General features: G+C 38.1%; 1 protein-coding gene across 1 annotated transcript; it reads left to right on the top strand.

The window, feature by feature from the left end:
- Positions 1–6,722: 6,722 nt before the first annotated feature.
- LOC308418014 (olfactory receptor 56B34-like) lies at positions 6,723–7,688 on the top strand (the record flags this gene model as incomplete). The annotated part of the gene is made up of 1 exon (XM_080913353.1): positions 6,723–7,688. The coding sequence occupies one exon, from the start codon at positions 6,723–6,725 to the stop codon at positions 7,686–7,688; it is 966 nt and encodes a 321-aa protein (XP_080769479.1).
- Between the last annotated feature and the right edge of the window lie 10,321 nt (positions 7,689–18,009).

Raw genomic sequence — 18,009 nt, 5'->3', positions numbered from 1 at the left:
TATCTTCTGTGACAGGAAAGCTGCAGTTGGAACTGGGAATGTCTTCATGTGTTAATTTGCTCAGAGACCTCCAGCTTTCAGTCAGAGAAACTTAAGAGTCAAGACAGGTAAACTTTGTTGTAGAAAACAAACATAATATCTCTGGCAAGACCAAGGCTTGCCTACTACTAATATTCTTCCCCCTCAGGCTGCTTCAGGGAGCAGCCATCCCAGGACTAAGCTCCTAGCAGATATCCATGGAGGAAACTGCCCTTTTCTGAAGAGAAATGAAGGAGGTATGGATGGGAGGATGGGGAGAAGGGGGAGAGGGGGAGGGGAGGGACTGGGTAGAGAGGAGGGAGGAGAAACTGCAGCAGGAATATAAAGAGAAAAGAAGAAAGGAAGGGGGAAGGAGAGAAGGGGGGAGGGAGAAAATAAAGAAGGGAGAAAATATATTTATTTAAAAATAAGAATGATAATTCCTTATCAGAAAGACAGAGATCAACACAGGTTATATCAGAAAGTAATCTCCAAAGACCGGTCATGTATGGACAGTGCCAAGAATCTGATAATCTATATACTAGAGTCTCGTTCTTAGAACACTGCTCAGTTTCTAAGGAAATAAAACCTATATCAGAGCCCATCTCAGGTAAAGGCAAGATTATGAACCTAACATAAAATTCCCTGTTTTCTGATAACTGACACTTGGTAACAGTATGTTGAAGACACACAGGGCTCTGATAACTCTTAGACTTGAGGAAGAAACCTACATCACAAAACAGCACTGAGACTCAACAAACGGTGTCAAAAGCTATACAAAGACCAGTGGAAACTAAGACAGACACACAGAAGCAAAACAAAACTGAAATGCAGACAAGTGAGCAGATGTTTCATGAAGGTCTGTTAGATAGGTGGGAGTGTGGGCTGCAGGACTAAAGTCAGAAACTGTAGAAAGCACAGAGCGATTAGGAAAAGGATAACTTAAACACAGCCAAGACGTTTTGACATGGATTAATAATGTATGGGTTTTGAAAAGTCTGAGTTCCTCTTAAGACTGTGGGACAGCGTGCAGGCATGCGGTGATTCTTTAACTTGGGGTGCTTGTGAGAGAACAGGTGTCTCTGCCTCTTTTGCTTGCTCTTGGAACTCCTTTCCTCCTAACAGGTTGCCTTGTCCAGGACTGATGTGAGGGTTCGTGTCTAGTTTTATTGCATCTTGTTATGCCATGTTTGGTAGACATCACTGGGAGGCCTGCTCTTTTCTGAAGGGAAATGGAGGAGCTGTGGATCTAAGGAAGACTGGGAGCCTGGGAGATGTGGAGGGAGGGAAGGTTTAACTTGAATGTATTTATGAGACAAAAATAATCTTTTTAAAGATTGCGGTTCAGAATATAGACATTTTAAACTGGGTCACATAGAAGGAGTTATCAAAGCAGAACAAAATCCTAATGTAGGCAAGGAAGAGTAGCAGGTAAGTACCGGTGGCCACAGCTTGGGAAGAGAAACATCATAGAGAGACACTGTCTAATTATGCCTGCTCAGAGCAGATGAGGCTTCCCAGGTTAGGCAACATTAGAGAAGGTGCCAGGATGACATATTCGTATTAAGGAAACACCAAAACTCAGAAATTAAAGAATTCTTTATGCTTTAATTATTTATCTTTGCTTTATGTGTAGATGTGGTTTTACTCTATGTATGTCTGTATACTGCATCCAAGGAAGCCAGAACTGGTGTAAGGATCCCTTGAAACTGCAGTTACTAATGGTTGTGCACTACCATCTGGGTGCTGGAATTAATGGCAGCTGGTGCTCTTAACCACTGAGCCATCTCTCCATCCCATCAGTAGGGAATCCTTGATGAATATTTCCAAGATTCTTTTTCAGCAGCAGCAGAAATGGATACTATTCAAAATAAAGGCCAGTACCAGCCTATAAGATGTCTTAAGTTTACCACAAAGAGCACTTCCTAGTAAATGTGGAGACAAGAAAGACATTAGAACTGACATAAATGTGGTCTAACTAGGGAAAACTCAATAATATACACACCAGAGCCACCAGAGACTTCTTTCAGAATGTCCTAAGCAAAAGGGGAAGGAATTTATATTATATTCAGGAAGAGTTTTAAATATCCAGAGCAATAAGATTTGGGGGTGGGAGCAATCATGGAGAAGGTTTTAAGATGGGGGAAGTTTGTCAAATGAAGAAAAGGGAAAAATGATTGTGGTTTTTTGCAAGGCTGTCAAAATGAAAGGGCTGAGAACACGGTTCTGTGGCTCCAACTACTTGCCAACACTAACCATCAAGTGTGAGGATCCAAATTCAAAACCCAGAACCCACACTGAAAGTTGAACTTGTAGCACAAGCACTTACAAATTCCAGGCTCATAAAGAAAACTGTGAGGGAGTAATGTGGGATTCGTGGAAGGTCATGAATCAGTTCAACTGGACTGCATGGCACAGAGAAAAAACAATGAAGACACTGTAGTAGAAATCAGTAAGAATCCCAGCCCAGGGCTTCTATCCAAACATGGGTTATTGAATTGAAATGCAGAATATCTACCTGTCTTAGTTAGGGTGTTGCTTCTGTGAACAGATACCATGAACAAGACAACTCTTTTAAGAACAACATTTAATTGGGTTGGCTTACAAGCTCAAGGGATCAGGTCATAATCATCAAGGCAGGAATATGGCAGCATCCAGACAGGTACTATGAAGGCAGAGCTGAGAGTTCTACACCTTCATTCAACGGCTGATATGAGGAGACTTGCTTCTAGGCAGTTAAGATGAGGGTGTTGAAGTCCATGTCCAAAGTGACACACCTACTCCATCAAGGCTACACCTCTTACTAGTGCCACTCTCTGGGCCAAGAATATATAAACCATCACATTGCCTATCCCAACAAGGAAATGTCAGTGCCTGCTGGGGTACCAAATAACCCATTAGCTAGCTCCACAGTAATCTGGACAAAAGCCTATAGTAAGTAGCCTTACATCTCTCATTGTCACTGCCAATCATCTCATAGACTTTGATATGAGATGCAGCCAAGGATTACATCTGTGGACCTATACTTACTTCCCAATAAGCATCACTACACCAGCTTCTTGACTGCTGATCTCATAAACCCAAAAGGAGTCCTCTGCAAGTACTCTAGAGCATTAACTTGTTAATTCTGGTCCACCTCTGAATTTAGAAGTGTTTGTTCTTTTTTTTCTTACAACTTTATTTAAATAAAAAGAGAGATACATGTACAGATTTTTAAAAAGCATTTTGGTATAAAACTATATGAGTATATTTTTGTCAGTACTTGATTTTTTTAAAGGTTTGAAAGTATGCATTGAAATCTTACTACTTACAATAAGCATAAAGTACGTGTAAAATAAAACATAATACGGAAATAGTCAAAGTATTCTTGGTGTGTATAGATTAAACATAATGATTTTTAAATACCAAAAATTGCAACAAGACTATCTTCTAGCTCTTGAGTTATTAATGATTTAACATCTAGGTGTACTCCAATCTGAGTTGGTGCTTTACACTTGCTGTTGCTGGGGAGTTTTTTGTTTTGTTTTCTGTTGTTGTTGTTGTTGTTGTTGTTCTAAGAAGGACTGAGGCTTTCCGCTTTTTGGCCTTTCTTTTTTTTGATTAGTGATTCAGTCAAAGAAATAATTCTTATTGCTCTGTATTCTAAACTGAGATTCAAACTTTGTCACAATAGAGAGAAAATAATGTAGGGAATTTTGAAGTTCTTAGCAAGAACAATATGTGGCTTAAGACAAAAGAAATGGTAGTAAGATATAAAAGTCTTCAGAGCTCAAATAAGAGAAAGTAAAAATAGGCTGTAGTCTTTAGAATAAATACTGATTAAAGATAGCAATCATACCATTAAAATGTTCCTATAATTAAGGGTGATTGGTGAGACTGAAGTGACGTAATGCCTGAAGAACCTAGAGTGTTAGTAGAGTAATAGTCTGTTAGGCTGCTCCTGGAACCAGGGTAACTTACCACAAAACTCTTGAGTCATATACCCAAGGCAGCCTGTGAAGCATTGGGCTCTTGAGAATAGAGTAAAGAGGTCCTAAGTATCATCATCTCAGAAGCAGGCTACTTGGGGAGTTGTAGTAAACCTGGGACTCCAGGTGTGAGGAATAAGAGCAGGGATGTGCTCACTCGGGATGGTAGACTGAACACAGGTGAGAGCATGGAGAACAGAAGCTGCTGCAGAGCCCTGTAACAGGGAGGAGCCTCTTCACAACATCCGGAGGGGTAAGTAACAGGGAAGGGGCTGTGAGTTCAGAGGGGAAAGGGCAGAGTCCTGACCTCTGAGAGGTGAGACAGCAGAGTCCCTATCCTATAGTTCAATCCTAGTCTCTGACTACAGACCTCATGGCTTCCACATTGTTTTTTTCTTTTTAAAATCCATCATCTTCAATATTTCCCATCTCTCAGCTCCTCACTTAGGCAGAGATTGGGATTCCTAAATAGAAAAGGAGGAGGACAATAGGGCTGAAGTCTATAGGAAGCAGTGAGTGACAGACCAGTGAACTTGTAGTAATAGTCTACAGCCAGTTTCCTCAGAACAGTAACAATACATTCCAAAGATTATTTTATGAAGTTTGATATTAGATATAAGCCAAATACAAAACAATAAAAAAGATTGTATTTAATGTAAGTCCTATCTTAATTTACATCAACATAAATTTAAAATGTGATCTACATGTGCTCATAATGATATGGCTTTACACTGATACTCTATCCATGAACTTCTAATCATTTCACTGAAACGGGACACAAAAATTAACGGATACAAATATTTAGAAGGAAGAAAATACTGCTTAATATAATTTTTGTTCTATCTATAAAATAAATGTTTTATAAGCCATACCAATGAGAAATTGTAAAAATTAATGATACTTTACTAAAGGGGATGTCATAGAAGATAAAAACAAAACTGCAATGTGTAAAATAAGAAATATATGGTATTTTATGCAGCAGTGATTGTTTACTTGGTACAAATGCAAGATTTTTTTTTTAATTACAAAACTTTTAAAGGGAGCACAAACTCGGTTGGGTATGGTGCTCACTCCTGTGATCCCAGCACTTAAGATGTAAGGGAAGAAGGATCAAGAGTTTCAAGTCATCTTTGGATACAGAGTCAGTTTGAGGCCAGCTTCAGATATATGAGACTCTATCTCAAAAAGTAAACAAATGAATACAAAATAGTAAAAGAACACGTTTATTTAAGTTACTGTATGAAAAAGAAATAACAAAAGTAAGGATATACAAATCAACTCACCAGATGATCATATGCCAGAAAAAGAATATATACATTATATAGAGAACTAACCATAATCCTTTTAAAAGATCTCAAAATGGTAATAATATATGAACATCACAGATCAACACCCTGAAGCCTTATTTATTTAATGTCTGTGTGTGTGTGAGAGAGAGGGGGGGGGAGGGAGAGAGAGAGAGACTTTGCACATGTCTGGAGGTTGTTCTCAGAGTCTAGAAAAAGGTGTCACATCCCCTGGAGCTAGAATTGCAGGTCTTTGTGAGTATTCTGATGTGAGTGAAGCTGAGAACTCAACTCGAGTCCCGAAGAGCAGCTATCATGCTTGCTCACAGAGATACGCAGTTCAAATTTTCATATTGGTTATTTGTTTTTTTTTACATTTCAAATGTTGTCCCTCTTCCCAGTCTCCACCCCACAAACCTACTATCTCATCTCACCCCTTTGCCTCTGTGAGGGTGTTCCCCCAACTACCCACACCTACCTCACCACTCTAACATTCCCGCACACACAGTTCAAATTTTTAGTGACAATTTTTAAAAGGAAGAAATGATCCACATTTCGGAATGAAAAAATACTTGATTCTAAAGTGTCTCTTTTTTCCAAACATTCTTCCATACGCAAACCCAAACTAGGGGTGATATTTTATTAACTCATATAAAAATACTGAAGTTAATCTACACAATTAGTGCATGGATGAGAATGAAAATTGAAAAGAACAGTGAAAATATCAAATTGAATGTGTAATAAGCTTGCTGGTCTTTACCCAAAATTAATCAGAAATAGAAACAGTTGATAACCAGGATAGAATTGTTCTGTGTGTTTTTCAATACACACAATGTGTGTGTTTGCTGTATGACTAATGAGGCATCATAATCATTTAATTAGAGATGAAGAACCTATGCTTAATTACTCAAAAATAAATAGGTTTACATACATACCTCTCATTGATAGAAAAATAAATCCCATCTAACCTAGTTATGCAAAAAAAAACCCAAAAAGACAATCAGGAAGAATTAGTAGCCATTCAGAAATGAATATTGGTAAAAGTATTTTTGAATAAAGAATAATTATATGTAACTGGTACTTCTTTAAATACTGGAATAAAATGTTCTACATTTTATGTAAATAGTGGTTTTGGTGGATATTTCACAGCAATGCAAAAATCACCAAACAGAAACTGAAGGAAAAAAATGATGAAAACAATGTTTAGGTTCTTTTGTTCCTATCTGGAAATTTCTAAAGGTCTTCCTTTTTATTTATTCACTTTACATCCAATTCACTTTACCCCTCAAGTCACACACCCCCAATTAAAGTCTTCCTAAGAGTTTAGTACGTTCAAAAGACCACAACATTATGCATGAAACCCATATAACTACATTAAGCCTAGACAACAATGAAATTTTTGTTTCCTCTCAATTTATAGGCAGGTGCTGAGAACAAGACACTCCATGAAATGGGCACAGTCCTGTATGAAGCCAACAGCTCAGAGTTCGAAGTGTCTGAGTTCATTCTGCTGGGATTCCCAGGCATCCATGAGTTTCAGCACTGGATCTCCTTGCCTATGGCTCTACTTTACATTGTAGCTATTGGTGCTAACCTCCTTATCTTAATCACCATCTACTGTGAGTCTAGCCTACATCAGCCAATGTATCAGTTCCTTGGTATCTTGGCTACAGTAGATCTTGGCTTGGCTTCCACCAGCATGCCCAAGATCCTGGCCATCTTGTGGTTAGATGCCAAGATAATCAGCCTCCCTGAGCGTTTTGTTCAAATCTATGCAATCCATACTTTCATGGCCATGGAGTCAGGCATTTTCCTGTGCATGGCACTAGATCGATATGTGGCCATTTGTTATCCCCTTCAGTATCCTGCCATAGTCACTGAAGCCTTTGTCATCAAAGCCACAGTGTCCGTGCTGCTCAGGAGTGGCCTGTTAACCATCCCAGTGCCTGTACTAGCTGCCCAGAGACATTACTGCTCCAGGAATGAAATAGATCACTGCCTTTGCTCTAACTTGGGGGTCATTAGTCTGGCCTGTGATGATAGCACTGTTAACAAGTTCTACCAGTTGGCTATGGCCTGGTTTATACTTGGAATTGACATGATTCTGGTCTATGCTTCCTATGCTCTGATTATGCGCTCAGTACTGAGGCTGAACTCCACTGAGGCAATGTCTAAGGCCCTCAGTACCTGCAGCTCCCACCTCATCCTCATTATTTTTTACTACACAGCCCTTGTTATATTATCTGTCACTCACCTAGCAGGAAGAAGGGTTCCCCTCATCCCTGTTCTCCTCAATGTACTGCATATTGTCATCCCCCCATCCCTTAACCCCATGGTATATGCCCTTAGGACAAAGGAGCTGAAGGTGGGCTTCCAGAAGGTGTTTGGCCTGAGTAAGTATGTGTCCAGGAAATGAACTCACTATATATGAAATAACTTTGAATTCAGTATTGCAAGAAAAGGAAAGTATAGACTTTAACCCCCAAACACGTTGTTAAAATTCTACCACAACTCCAGGGGCATCTACTCAAGTTTATCTACTTTAGATGGTACACTGTTTCTGCAAAGTGCTGCTGGAAGCTTTTTGCAAACATTCCTTCTTACTGCCAGTGATAGCCTATGCTGTCCCACAACTACTATTCTTTCTAAGTTCTGTGGAGGTGGAAAATGAGCTGGGAAACTTTCCCAAGGCTGACTAGGAAGTTAAAACATGAGTTTTGAACCTAAATCATCACCACAATCTCTCCTCTTAACCTATGCTCCTTGTTATTAGTTTTCAAAAGTAAGTTAAGATAATAAAATAAGGTAAGATTAAATATACTCATTTTTTAATAAAATTCCCGTTAGAGCATGGCTGTAGAGGTGAATGGCAGTAATGTAATAGTCAATTCTACAACCCTTGGGAAGAGGAAGATGGAAGCCACAGAGATGACTCAGTGGTTAAAAGCACTTGTTCTTGTAGAGGACCAGAATTTGATTCCCAGCACCCACTTAAACACAGCTCTGTTTAATTGCAGTCCCAGGAGGTCTGATACCTTCTTCTGGAATGTTTGAGTATGCACTTGGTACCTAAAAACAAACAGACAAGGCACTCATATATCTAATATAAATGTAAATAATCTAAACAAAAACATTTGAACAAAAAGAGGAATATGTTCATGATTACAACTTGACTGTGGGACAGAAAGTGATTAACTGCAATCTATCAGAAGTGTGAATATTTAGATGATATGACTGAAGCATAATCACAGGCCCTGGTAGATACTTTGGAAAAGCATTGGAACCGTGTGCAAGTGCTGTGTTTAACCACAGGACAAACAGTTGGACTCTGAAAACCTGCCAAACACTAAAATAAGACTAAGTGTAACTTGTTCTTTGATTCATATCTACAGTGAAGAGAAACCAGAAGGGGGTTTTATCCCTTTTTGTCCTTTTATTTTTGTTCTCTTATATAACAATAACATTCTCCCCTCCATCCACTCCTTAAAATCCTTCTTACCTCCCTTCTATCCCATATCCACTAACTCTACATTTCCCTTCAAAAAAGACCAAAAAAGACAGAAGTTTGTATGAAGTTCATGTATAAAATAGAAAAATATTCCTGTGAAAAAATGAATTTTTCTTTTTATTTTGAGGAGAAGAAATGTTTCAATTCTAAAATGTCTTTTGTGGAATGTAACATTACAAAACAAAAAATTAAAGAGAAATTTCTAGAAAATGAAAATTTGGACATAGCCATGGTCTCTGGTCCCAGATAAGAATTCTTCAATTCTTGAGGAAAAAAAAGAAACCCGAAGCAATTCTCCATCACTATAAACTATAGTACTTTTAAATCCTCTCCAAGGACTCCCTCTGTACAACTGTCTACTAAGAGTTGGACGAGGTTTCTTTCTTCAGTTCACAAACTCATGAATTAATTTGCTTTGGAGCTCTACAAAGAATAAATGAAAGTATTAAAAATATAAAACACTCTACTTGAACTTCTCTGGTGAAATATAAAAGTTCTATGGAATTCAATATTCACTGGCTCCATAAAAAACAACAGAAGTTCTATAGGAAAGTGATGATTGGCTAAAACAGAGAACTAATAGACTAAATTTGTTACCTGTTTAAATATCCAAGTATGAGTAACAAAGGTGAAATACTGGCTCAGGACAATGTATGTACAGGAGAAGATTTTCTGACACAATAGCATGGCATTATGATAGACTCTGGGAAAAAAAAACAACTGTGCCAGTTATTTGAAAACCAAAATGTGAGAAGTTAAGACTATTGGCAGTTAAGGAGTTGAATCATCTTTATTTTGGAAATGTCAGTAAGTTGTCTCAGGCATCCTCTGAGGATAAGGCAAAATTTTACATTGTGCATTTCTCTGATGTTCTTCAGTCCTACTAAGACTATGTTGCTCATATTCCATCATTGTGACAAAGGATTTGAGAGAAACAACTTTAGGAGGAATTACTTGACTTTTAATTTCAGCTAGCTCCATTGCTTTCATGTCTGTGGCAAGGCAGAAGTATCAGAGTAAAATGACATGTATGAGAAAGTTGGTCATTTCATGAACTTTAGAAAGTAGAGAGTGGTAAAGGTTTATGGACAACACCTTTCAAGTCCATGCTTCAAGTAACCTACATGTTTTAACTAGCCACCATTTCCCAAGATATAATGCATCTATGAACTTATCAATAGATAAATTTGTTGATGATGTTAGTACTTTCATAATCCAATTACCTCTCAATATTTCCATGAGCTACGAACCATGCCTTCAACACATGAGCTTTTTGGGAAGAACCATCAAACTTTAACTTCACCATTTTATGCCTAATGCTCATAGACCCATGTCCATCTTATAATGCAAAATGTATATCCATCTCCTAATGAAAAATGCCATAGACTTTCAGGAGTTCCTCAACATTTCTCAAAGTTCCAAGTCCCCCTTGAGACTCAGGGAAGACTCTTGTCATGAACTCAAAAATAACCATAAAGAAAATTACATTCTTAGCCATCAGGGAAATGCAAATCAAAACAACCCTGAGATTCTACCTCACACCAGTCAGATTGGCCAAGATCCAAAACTCAGATGACAGCAGATGCTGGCAATGTTGTGGAGAAAGAGGAACACTTCTCCACTGTTGGTGGGGTTGTAAACTGATACAACCACTCTGGAAATCAGTCTAGCGATTCCTCAGAAAATTGGACATAGTAGTACCTGAAGATCCAGCTATTCCACTTCTGGGCATGTACCCCAGAGACACTTTAATATACAACAAAGATACATGCACCACAATGTTCATAGCGGCTCTATTTATAATAGCCAGAAGCTGGAAGGAACCCAGATGTCCTTCAGAAGATGAATGGATACAAAAATTGTGGTACATATACACAATGGAATACTACTCAGCCACCAGAAACAAAGACTTAACCAAATTCTTAAGAAAATGGCTGCCTCTAGAAAATATCATCCTGAGTGAGATAACCCAGTCACAAAAGAACAGACATAATATGCAGTCACTGATAGTAGGATGCTAACCCCAGAGGCTCAGACTGCCCCAGAAACAACTCACAGACTGTGTGAAGTTCAAGAAAAAAAGAAAACAAAACAAAACAAAACAAAACAAAAAAGTCATGATCAATCTTTACACACCAAGAAAATGTTGACTAATTCCGGTTTACACCCTGTTTTACATGTACTTTTTGCTCATTGTAACTAGTAAGACCTTAATGCAGAGTATCAAACCTTAAAAAAAGGAAAAAAAAAAGCCAAGCACTGACACAATTGTATTTGTATACATTTATACAAAAATGTTTAAAATTCTTTTTCTTTTATCTTTGTTTTTTAAAATAAAGTTTTAAAAAATTACATACTTCCAAAATGCAATGGTAGAGAACAAACATTCTCATTTCAGAAAGGACTGAGGGACATTAGCGAGATCAAAACCCAGCAAGAGAAGCACAGACTTGAAGCTCTATGTTCATCATCAACGGTATATGTTATAAAATCCAAAGGACTGAGAGAGCCCCATTCCCATGGTTTCCTTGGGTACCGTCCACAGGACATCTCTTTTGGGTTAGCTCTGCTTACTGGGGAACTCTCTTTCCTCCACATATCTTCAAAGTTTTTGACATCTGTGCTTTCTATTGTGTCTTGATTGTAGCTCTTACTTACTTTCATGGTTATATGCACTGTCATCTCAAGGTCTGCCTAGAGAAGTTCTAACTGATAAACTGCTTATCCTCCCAGGTCTATCTTTGGGTAGATATTTCCATGACTTCGAAATTCTTGCATTCTGCTCACGTAAAACCAACACTGATGATCTAATACTAAGAAAAGCAGTAAAACTGTTTCAGCCTATTAACTACTAAAGTAGCACAGAAAGAAAATTCAAGGCATTTTTGTGATATCATTTGTAACTCTTATATCAGTAAAGAGTAAAAGTGGGCCCAAAATATTGAAGATTGAGTAAGAAGACAGAGGAGGGTCTTAGAAAACTCTAAATCATGACTCCTATGATGTCTGGAGAAAAAGCTCCAACATAAATCAATCCAATAACATAGCCTTGTTTCCCCTACAAGTTCAACAAAGGTATACAGTGACATCCCAAGTTTGTCTACTAACAAGGCAAACAATCACACAACTAATGACTAAATCTAACAAAACTTTAAACATGTTATTTCGCAGAAATAGCCCCCTAATCTTCGTTTTCTCAGAGCATTTGCTTCAGAAATTTGCTCAACTTCTTCCAGTTCCCCACACATACTTCCCCTAGCCCCTGACCTTATGCACTGCTCTGATGTTTCCCTTCAGAAAAGAACAGTCCCCCAGGTATAGCAACCAAATATATAATAAGGTATAATAAGACTAGGTATAAACCCTCATAACAGGGCTGGGTGAGGCCACCCAGTAAAAGAAAAAAAAATGCTAAAAGCAGGCAAAAGAGCCAGACACCCCCAATTTCCCACTGTTAGGAGTGCCATAAGAATCCAAAGTTAAACAACCACAGTGTGTGTTGAGAGGACTTAGTGCAAACCTATGAAGGCTCCAGGATTGCTGCTTCTTTCTCCATGAGCCCCAATGAGCCCTGTTAAGTTGATTCTGTGAGCCATGTTCTCAGGGTGTTCTCAACCTCTCTGTGTCCTACAATTCTTCCTCCATAGAGTTACCTGGGCTCTGCCTAATGTTTGGCTGAGGGTCTCTGAATCTGCTCCAAGCTTTTAGAACTCCAGCCTGCAGGAGAAAGCTTCTCTGATGATGATTGTTCTAGACACTGATCTATGAGGATAACAAAATATCATTAAGAGTCATTTCCTTTTTTTATATTTGATTCTATCACAGATCTCTGAGCCAACCACCTTCCAGTTTCTAGCTATCCAGGCAGTATTGGCAAGGGGCTTCATCTCCTGGCTTGGGCTGCAATTTAGACCAGTTATTGGTTGGTGATTCTCACATGCTCTAAGCCATCATTATCCCAACACATCTTTTAGTCAGGACAGGTTGTGAGTCAAAAATTTTGTATCTGGGTTGGTGTCCCAATCTCACCACTGGAAGCCTTTCCTGGTTACAGAATATGGCTGGCTGAGGCTCTGTATCCTCCCCTACTAAGAGTCCTCCCTAGGGTCACCCTCATAGGTTACAGGAAGTTTCCACTGTACTAGGTTTACTTATTACCCCATAAGTTTTCCCATTTCTATTCATTTTTCAAAGTATTCTTACCCTCCACGCCTCCATTCTCCACCTGATCCCTCTTGTGCTCATACCCACTGGCTCCCAATCTACCCACAAAATTTATACTATTTCCTCTTACCAGGGAGATCTGTATATCCTGCCCTAGAGCCCTACTTGTTACTTAGCCTCTTTGGGTCTGTGAAGTGGAGTGTGATTATCCTTTACTTAACAGCTAATATCCACAGAAAACATGGTTGAGAAAATGTCATTGTAGTAGAATAGAACATCCTTTGAGTATATGCTTATGATTGGTATAATTGGGTCTTGATATATACTGAGTCCTAATTTTCTCAGGAACTTCCATATTGATGTACATATGATAGTATCCATAACTGACCCCAAACACCTCCAGCAATGTGGCTGCATACAAGAGTAACTCAAAAAACATACAAACAAACAAACCAGAAGCTCTTCTATATTCAAATAGACAGAGAAAGAAGTCAGGAAAACTATACCCTTCATAGTAGTCACAAATGATAAAATATCTTGAAGTAACCATAACCAAGCAAGTGAAAGGCTTATATAACAAAAACTTTAAGTCTTTAAAGAAAGAAATTGAAAAATTTACTACAAGGTAGACAAATTTCTCATGATCATGGATTGGTAGACTTAACATAGTAAAAAAATTATCAAATTAATCTACAAATTCAATGCAATTCCTATCAAAATTCCAACACAATTCTTTATCCATCTTATGTAGTGATTATGTAGATGATTGAATATACTTGGGCCAAGGAGTGACACTATTGGGATGTGTTGTCTTTTAAAGTAGGTGTAGCCTTGCTGAAGGAAGTATGTTACAGTGGTGGTGGGCTATAAGACCTTTCTCTTAGCTGACTGGGAGACAATCAGATCAAGATGTGAAATTCCCAGATTCTTCTTACAGTGTCTGCCTGGATGCTGCCATGCTTCCTGCCATGATGTTAATGGACTGAACCTCTGAAACTGTAATCCAGCCTCAGTTAAATGTTGTCCTTTATAAAAGTTGCCTTGGTCATAGTGTGTTTTCACAGCAATGAAAACCCTAACTAAGACAGAAATTGATACCATGAATTTGGATATTGCTGGGATAAACCTGACTATGTTTTTGTTTGGAGGAATGTGGATTTGGGGACTTTAGATTTGGAAAGCCATAACATTCTTTAAGTGGAACTTAATGAGCCATCCTAGTAGGAATATTATAGGCTTAGGATTTTCAAAGCCTACTTTAAGAAGGCTTCTTAAATGCTTCAATCCTTTTTAGAGCCCCTCCCCCAACTAAAAATGGAGAGGAAAAAGGGTTCATAGGTCAACAGGAACATGGACTTGTTCAGAAGTAGTTCTTTGGGGGTGATTCTAATATTTGTTGTCAGATATCAGCAGTTCAGTCAAAAGTGTCACCAAACATGAATTAGCAATGGCAGTCTATTCATTAACCAGTAGCAGTGGCTAGATCCAGAAGAAACTGAGAAGCTCCACCAATCAGCACAAGTCCATAAAAGCAGCAAGGTAAGTTCTTTGGTGTATTTCTGTCTATGAAGTCACAACAAACAAAGATCAGTGGTGCAGGGCAAGGCAAACCAATGCCAGGGTGTCATTAGTGAAGACCATGTGAGCAAAGCCCAAAGTGAAGAATTGCAAGGTGAACCAATGCAACCCCTTCATTCACTGGGTTTATATTTATACTCTTTCCAATTATTACATGTTCTCTCAAGTGTCCATTCCAGGAAAACATCACATCCTTTCACCAGACAGCTTCCAGAAAACATCCCATGATACAAATAAGTCTCCAATGAAAACAAAAATTTTCACTTCAGAATATGAAAGACATTGGTGCTGAGGGTGATTTGAATTCTGGAGATTGTTCTACTGATATTTTGGTGAAGAGTGTTGCTTCTTTTTGCCTTTGTCTGAGAAGCCTACCTAAGTGAGAAGTTTCAATTGATTGTATTAAAAAAAAACAAGTCTCAGAAAAGCCTAACAGAGACTTTGTCCTCTGGTTTACTCTCATGAAGAGATTTTGATCTAACAGCAAGCTTAGAAAGGAAAGATAGAAAATGTATGGTTCAAGTAATAAAAGGTTGCAAGGAAGTGCAATGGACCTAAATCCTGTGTTCAGAAAGATAAACAGTATTGACTTTGGGGCAAAATCTCACACAGCTAATATTATTGTTTATGTATTTGCCGTTGAACAAGGAATAATTATCTCATGTTAGATGTTATTATTACTTGATTATTGTTTTCATTTAGACTTTGAATATGGAATGAACTACAATCCAGAAATGGAGGACATAGACTTTGGAATTTAATCCCAAGAGACAGAGATAAGCAGATCTTTGAATTCAAGGCCAGCCTGGTACAGAAAAAAATTCCAAGTAAAGAAAGGCTTAGGTCCAGGTGTGGTGATACAAGACTTTGACCCCAGAACTGAGAATAGAATAACATGCAGGTCTCTGAGTTCAAGGATAGCCTAGTCTACAAAGAGAATTCCAGAACAGCCAAGCTTAGAGAGTAAAACATGTAATAGAAAAAAAGAAGGGGCCATGTTCCAACCCCAGCAAGCAGCAGAACTGTCACTTTGCCTTTCAGACGGGACCTATGTTTAGTAAACTGTCACATTATTCCTTGTGGATGTTTGTATGCTCCTAGGGAGTCTATAAAGTTACACTTTAATCCAGTACATATATAAAAGCCTATAACCAATTCTAACATTCATAAGCACATATTGATTGCAACTAGGAAACAGCAGAAAATATTCACCTTAATGCTGACAAATATTTCATTTACCCCCAAAATGTGCTATTTTCCCAGCATATGTAGAAAACTGTTTAGATCTAACTAAAAGTAGAGACAGTTCATGACGTTTACTCTGATGTGAAGAAGCTGTGGGGTGGGGAAGCATCTTCTATTTGCACTTGTCTTTTCTTACTTCCTAATTCCTGAGCCTTATCAAATGTTAATGAAGATGTCCTAGGTATTCTATTTCTTCACCTTTACTCCCTTGAAGAAGCCCACTCTGTCAGTCAACAGGGCTCAAGGGAGAGAGAGTGAGGATTAAAGAAAGAAAAGACAGTTAGACAATTCTATAGTATGACTCCAGCAGTGCTGAAGCAGGTTTATTTCTTTTCCCAAGATGCTTTTATACCATTCTAAATATAAACAAAGAATAGGGTCAGTTCTTTGTCAAAGACAAACAAGGCATAACAAAAGTCACATGATCATTGTAACCAGGGATTTATCAAAATGATCAAAATATAAAGAACACATTCCTCAGCTGTAGTTTTTTGAGCCAACATTCTTGTCCTAGCCCAACGTAAAATATTTCTGCTAACATCCTCAAAGTGACACTAAGAGCCCTCCATATTCCCTAAGTGTTTAACGTTATATATCATGCACTCCAATTTACAACTGAGGTGAAGAAATCCCTTAATGGTAAGAAGTTATGCTGTCAATCAACTGGATGCACAAAATCAGGATACCATTTTTTATATGAATCAGAGTTTATATATAAGAATATATCATATATAAGTAATATAATACAGTAAGGAAAGAGGATGAAAGAAAGGATTCATCACTTACATATTCCATCCTGTCAGAATACATCTGTATTCCACGCCCTAGAAAAGGATATACACATACATATCATCTGAATGAAAGATGATGTTCTAAGTCACTCAACATATATTGGTCATGTTCTCCTTCTGATAGGACAACATGGAAATGTTATATGGTTATGCAGGATATGATCAAATATCTACTTTTTAAGCCTTTCTTTCTGTCCTATAAACCAATACATTCTAATTTGATTGAAGAACTTGTTCTATTTGTCAACAACAATCCCAAGGCCAAGAAAGAATTATGTTATTTTCAATTCACCAACTTCTCAGATTTCTTTCCTCATCTGTACAAAGACAGAGTTGATACTTCTCTATGTGACCACATTGTTCAGAAAACCAAGAAGCAGTTGAGGATTAGCTCTGTGTTAGAGTGTGCTTAGTATGCCTGGAGCTTAGATAGGATCCTTAACACCAGAGCAAAATGAGAAAGAGGGTGGGGATTTGGATAAAGAAAGAGAAAGAAAATAGAAAAGCCTATGTCTAAATGTGAATTCCATGGAATAGTAATTTACTTGCAATAAAATTCAAAACATGCTAAAAATTATTCCATATTCCCTTTTATAGCATTAAAATATATTAATATTTTTAACTCTAGTGAAACTATGAACAAAACAGGGTGTCTGGCATTGAGTGCCTATTTCTGTACCTACTCAACAAATTCACTATGGATGCTTCAAAGTGATCAAAGAAAGCAAAGATGCTGTATTTCCCAGTAGGTAAAAATAATGTAGGTGAATAGACCAGTGCAGACCTGAAATCCCAACAACCGGGATGCATAAGAAGGAGAATCTTATGTCTGAAGATAGCCTGAAATTATAGAGACCTATGTGAACATACAGAGAGAGAGGGGAGGGGGAGGGGGGAAGGGAAAGAGGGAGGGAAGGAGGGAGAGAGAGAGAAAGAGAGAGCTGTGAACAAGAGTATTCTTCAAAGACATTGATGGATCATCTACAGTGAGCTGCCTGTGAAACAGTCTGTAAATGTGAATGACGTGGTTTAGTACAGAATGTCACATGGAAATAAAAAACTGGAGCACAGCCACGGGTAATCAGCCCTTAAATGAGGATGGGTGATTTTGAGAGACATGTTCATGTATCCGTAGGGTAAAGCCGCATTGTCTCCCAGAGCGATAGGTGCATCACCCACAATATGTAATTTCAGCCTCCAAGACTTAAGAGCTAGGTGGTTATGATGAATAGCGAAACCATCCTGGCTAGTCCAGTAGTGCACTTGGTGAAGCACACAATAACAGTTACATTTGTGGGCAGTGTTCTGGTGCCCACAGTGCAACAGCCCTGTCCTCTGAAATTCCTGTTAGTAAAATAATATTTCTTGGCATACAACAGTTCCATGAATAAGAATAATTCAGAAACAATAATTCAAATGTTCAAGTTGCTTAGGGCAATAAAACACTATGC

Source organism: Micromys minutus (assembly GCF_963924665.1).
Source record: "Micromys minutus genome assembly, chromosome: 2".
In the NCBI taxonomy this organism is placed as follows: Eukaryota; Metazoa; Chordata; class Mammalia; order Rodentia; family Muridae; genus Micromys; species Micromys minutus.
Note: the sequence above shows the minus strand (reverse complement) of the source record. Positions and strands in the feature narration are given on the sequence as shown.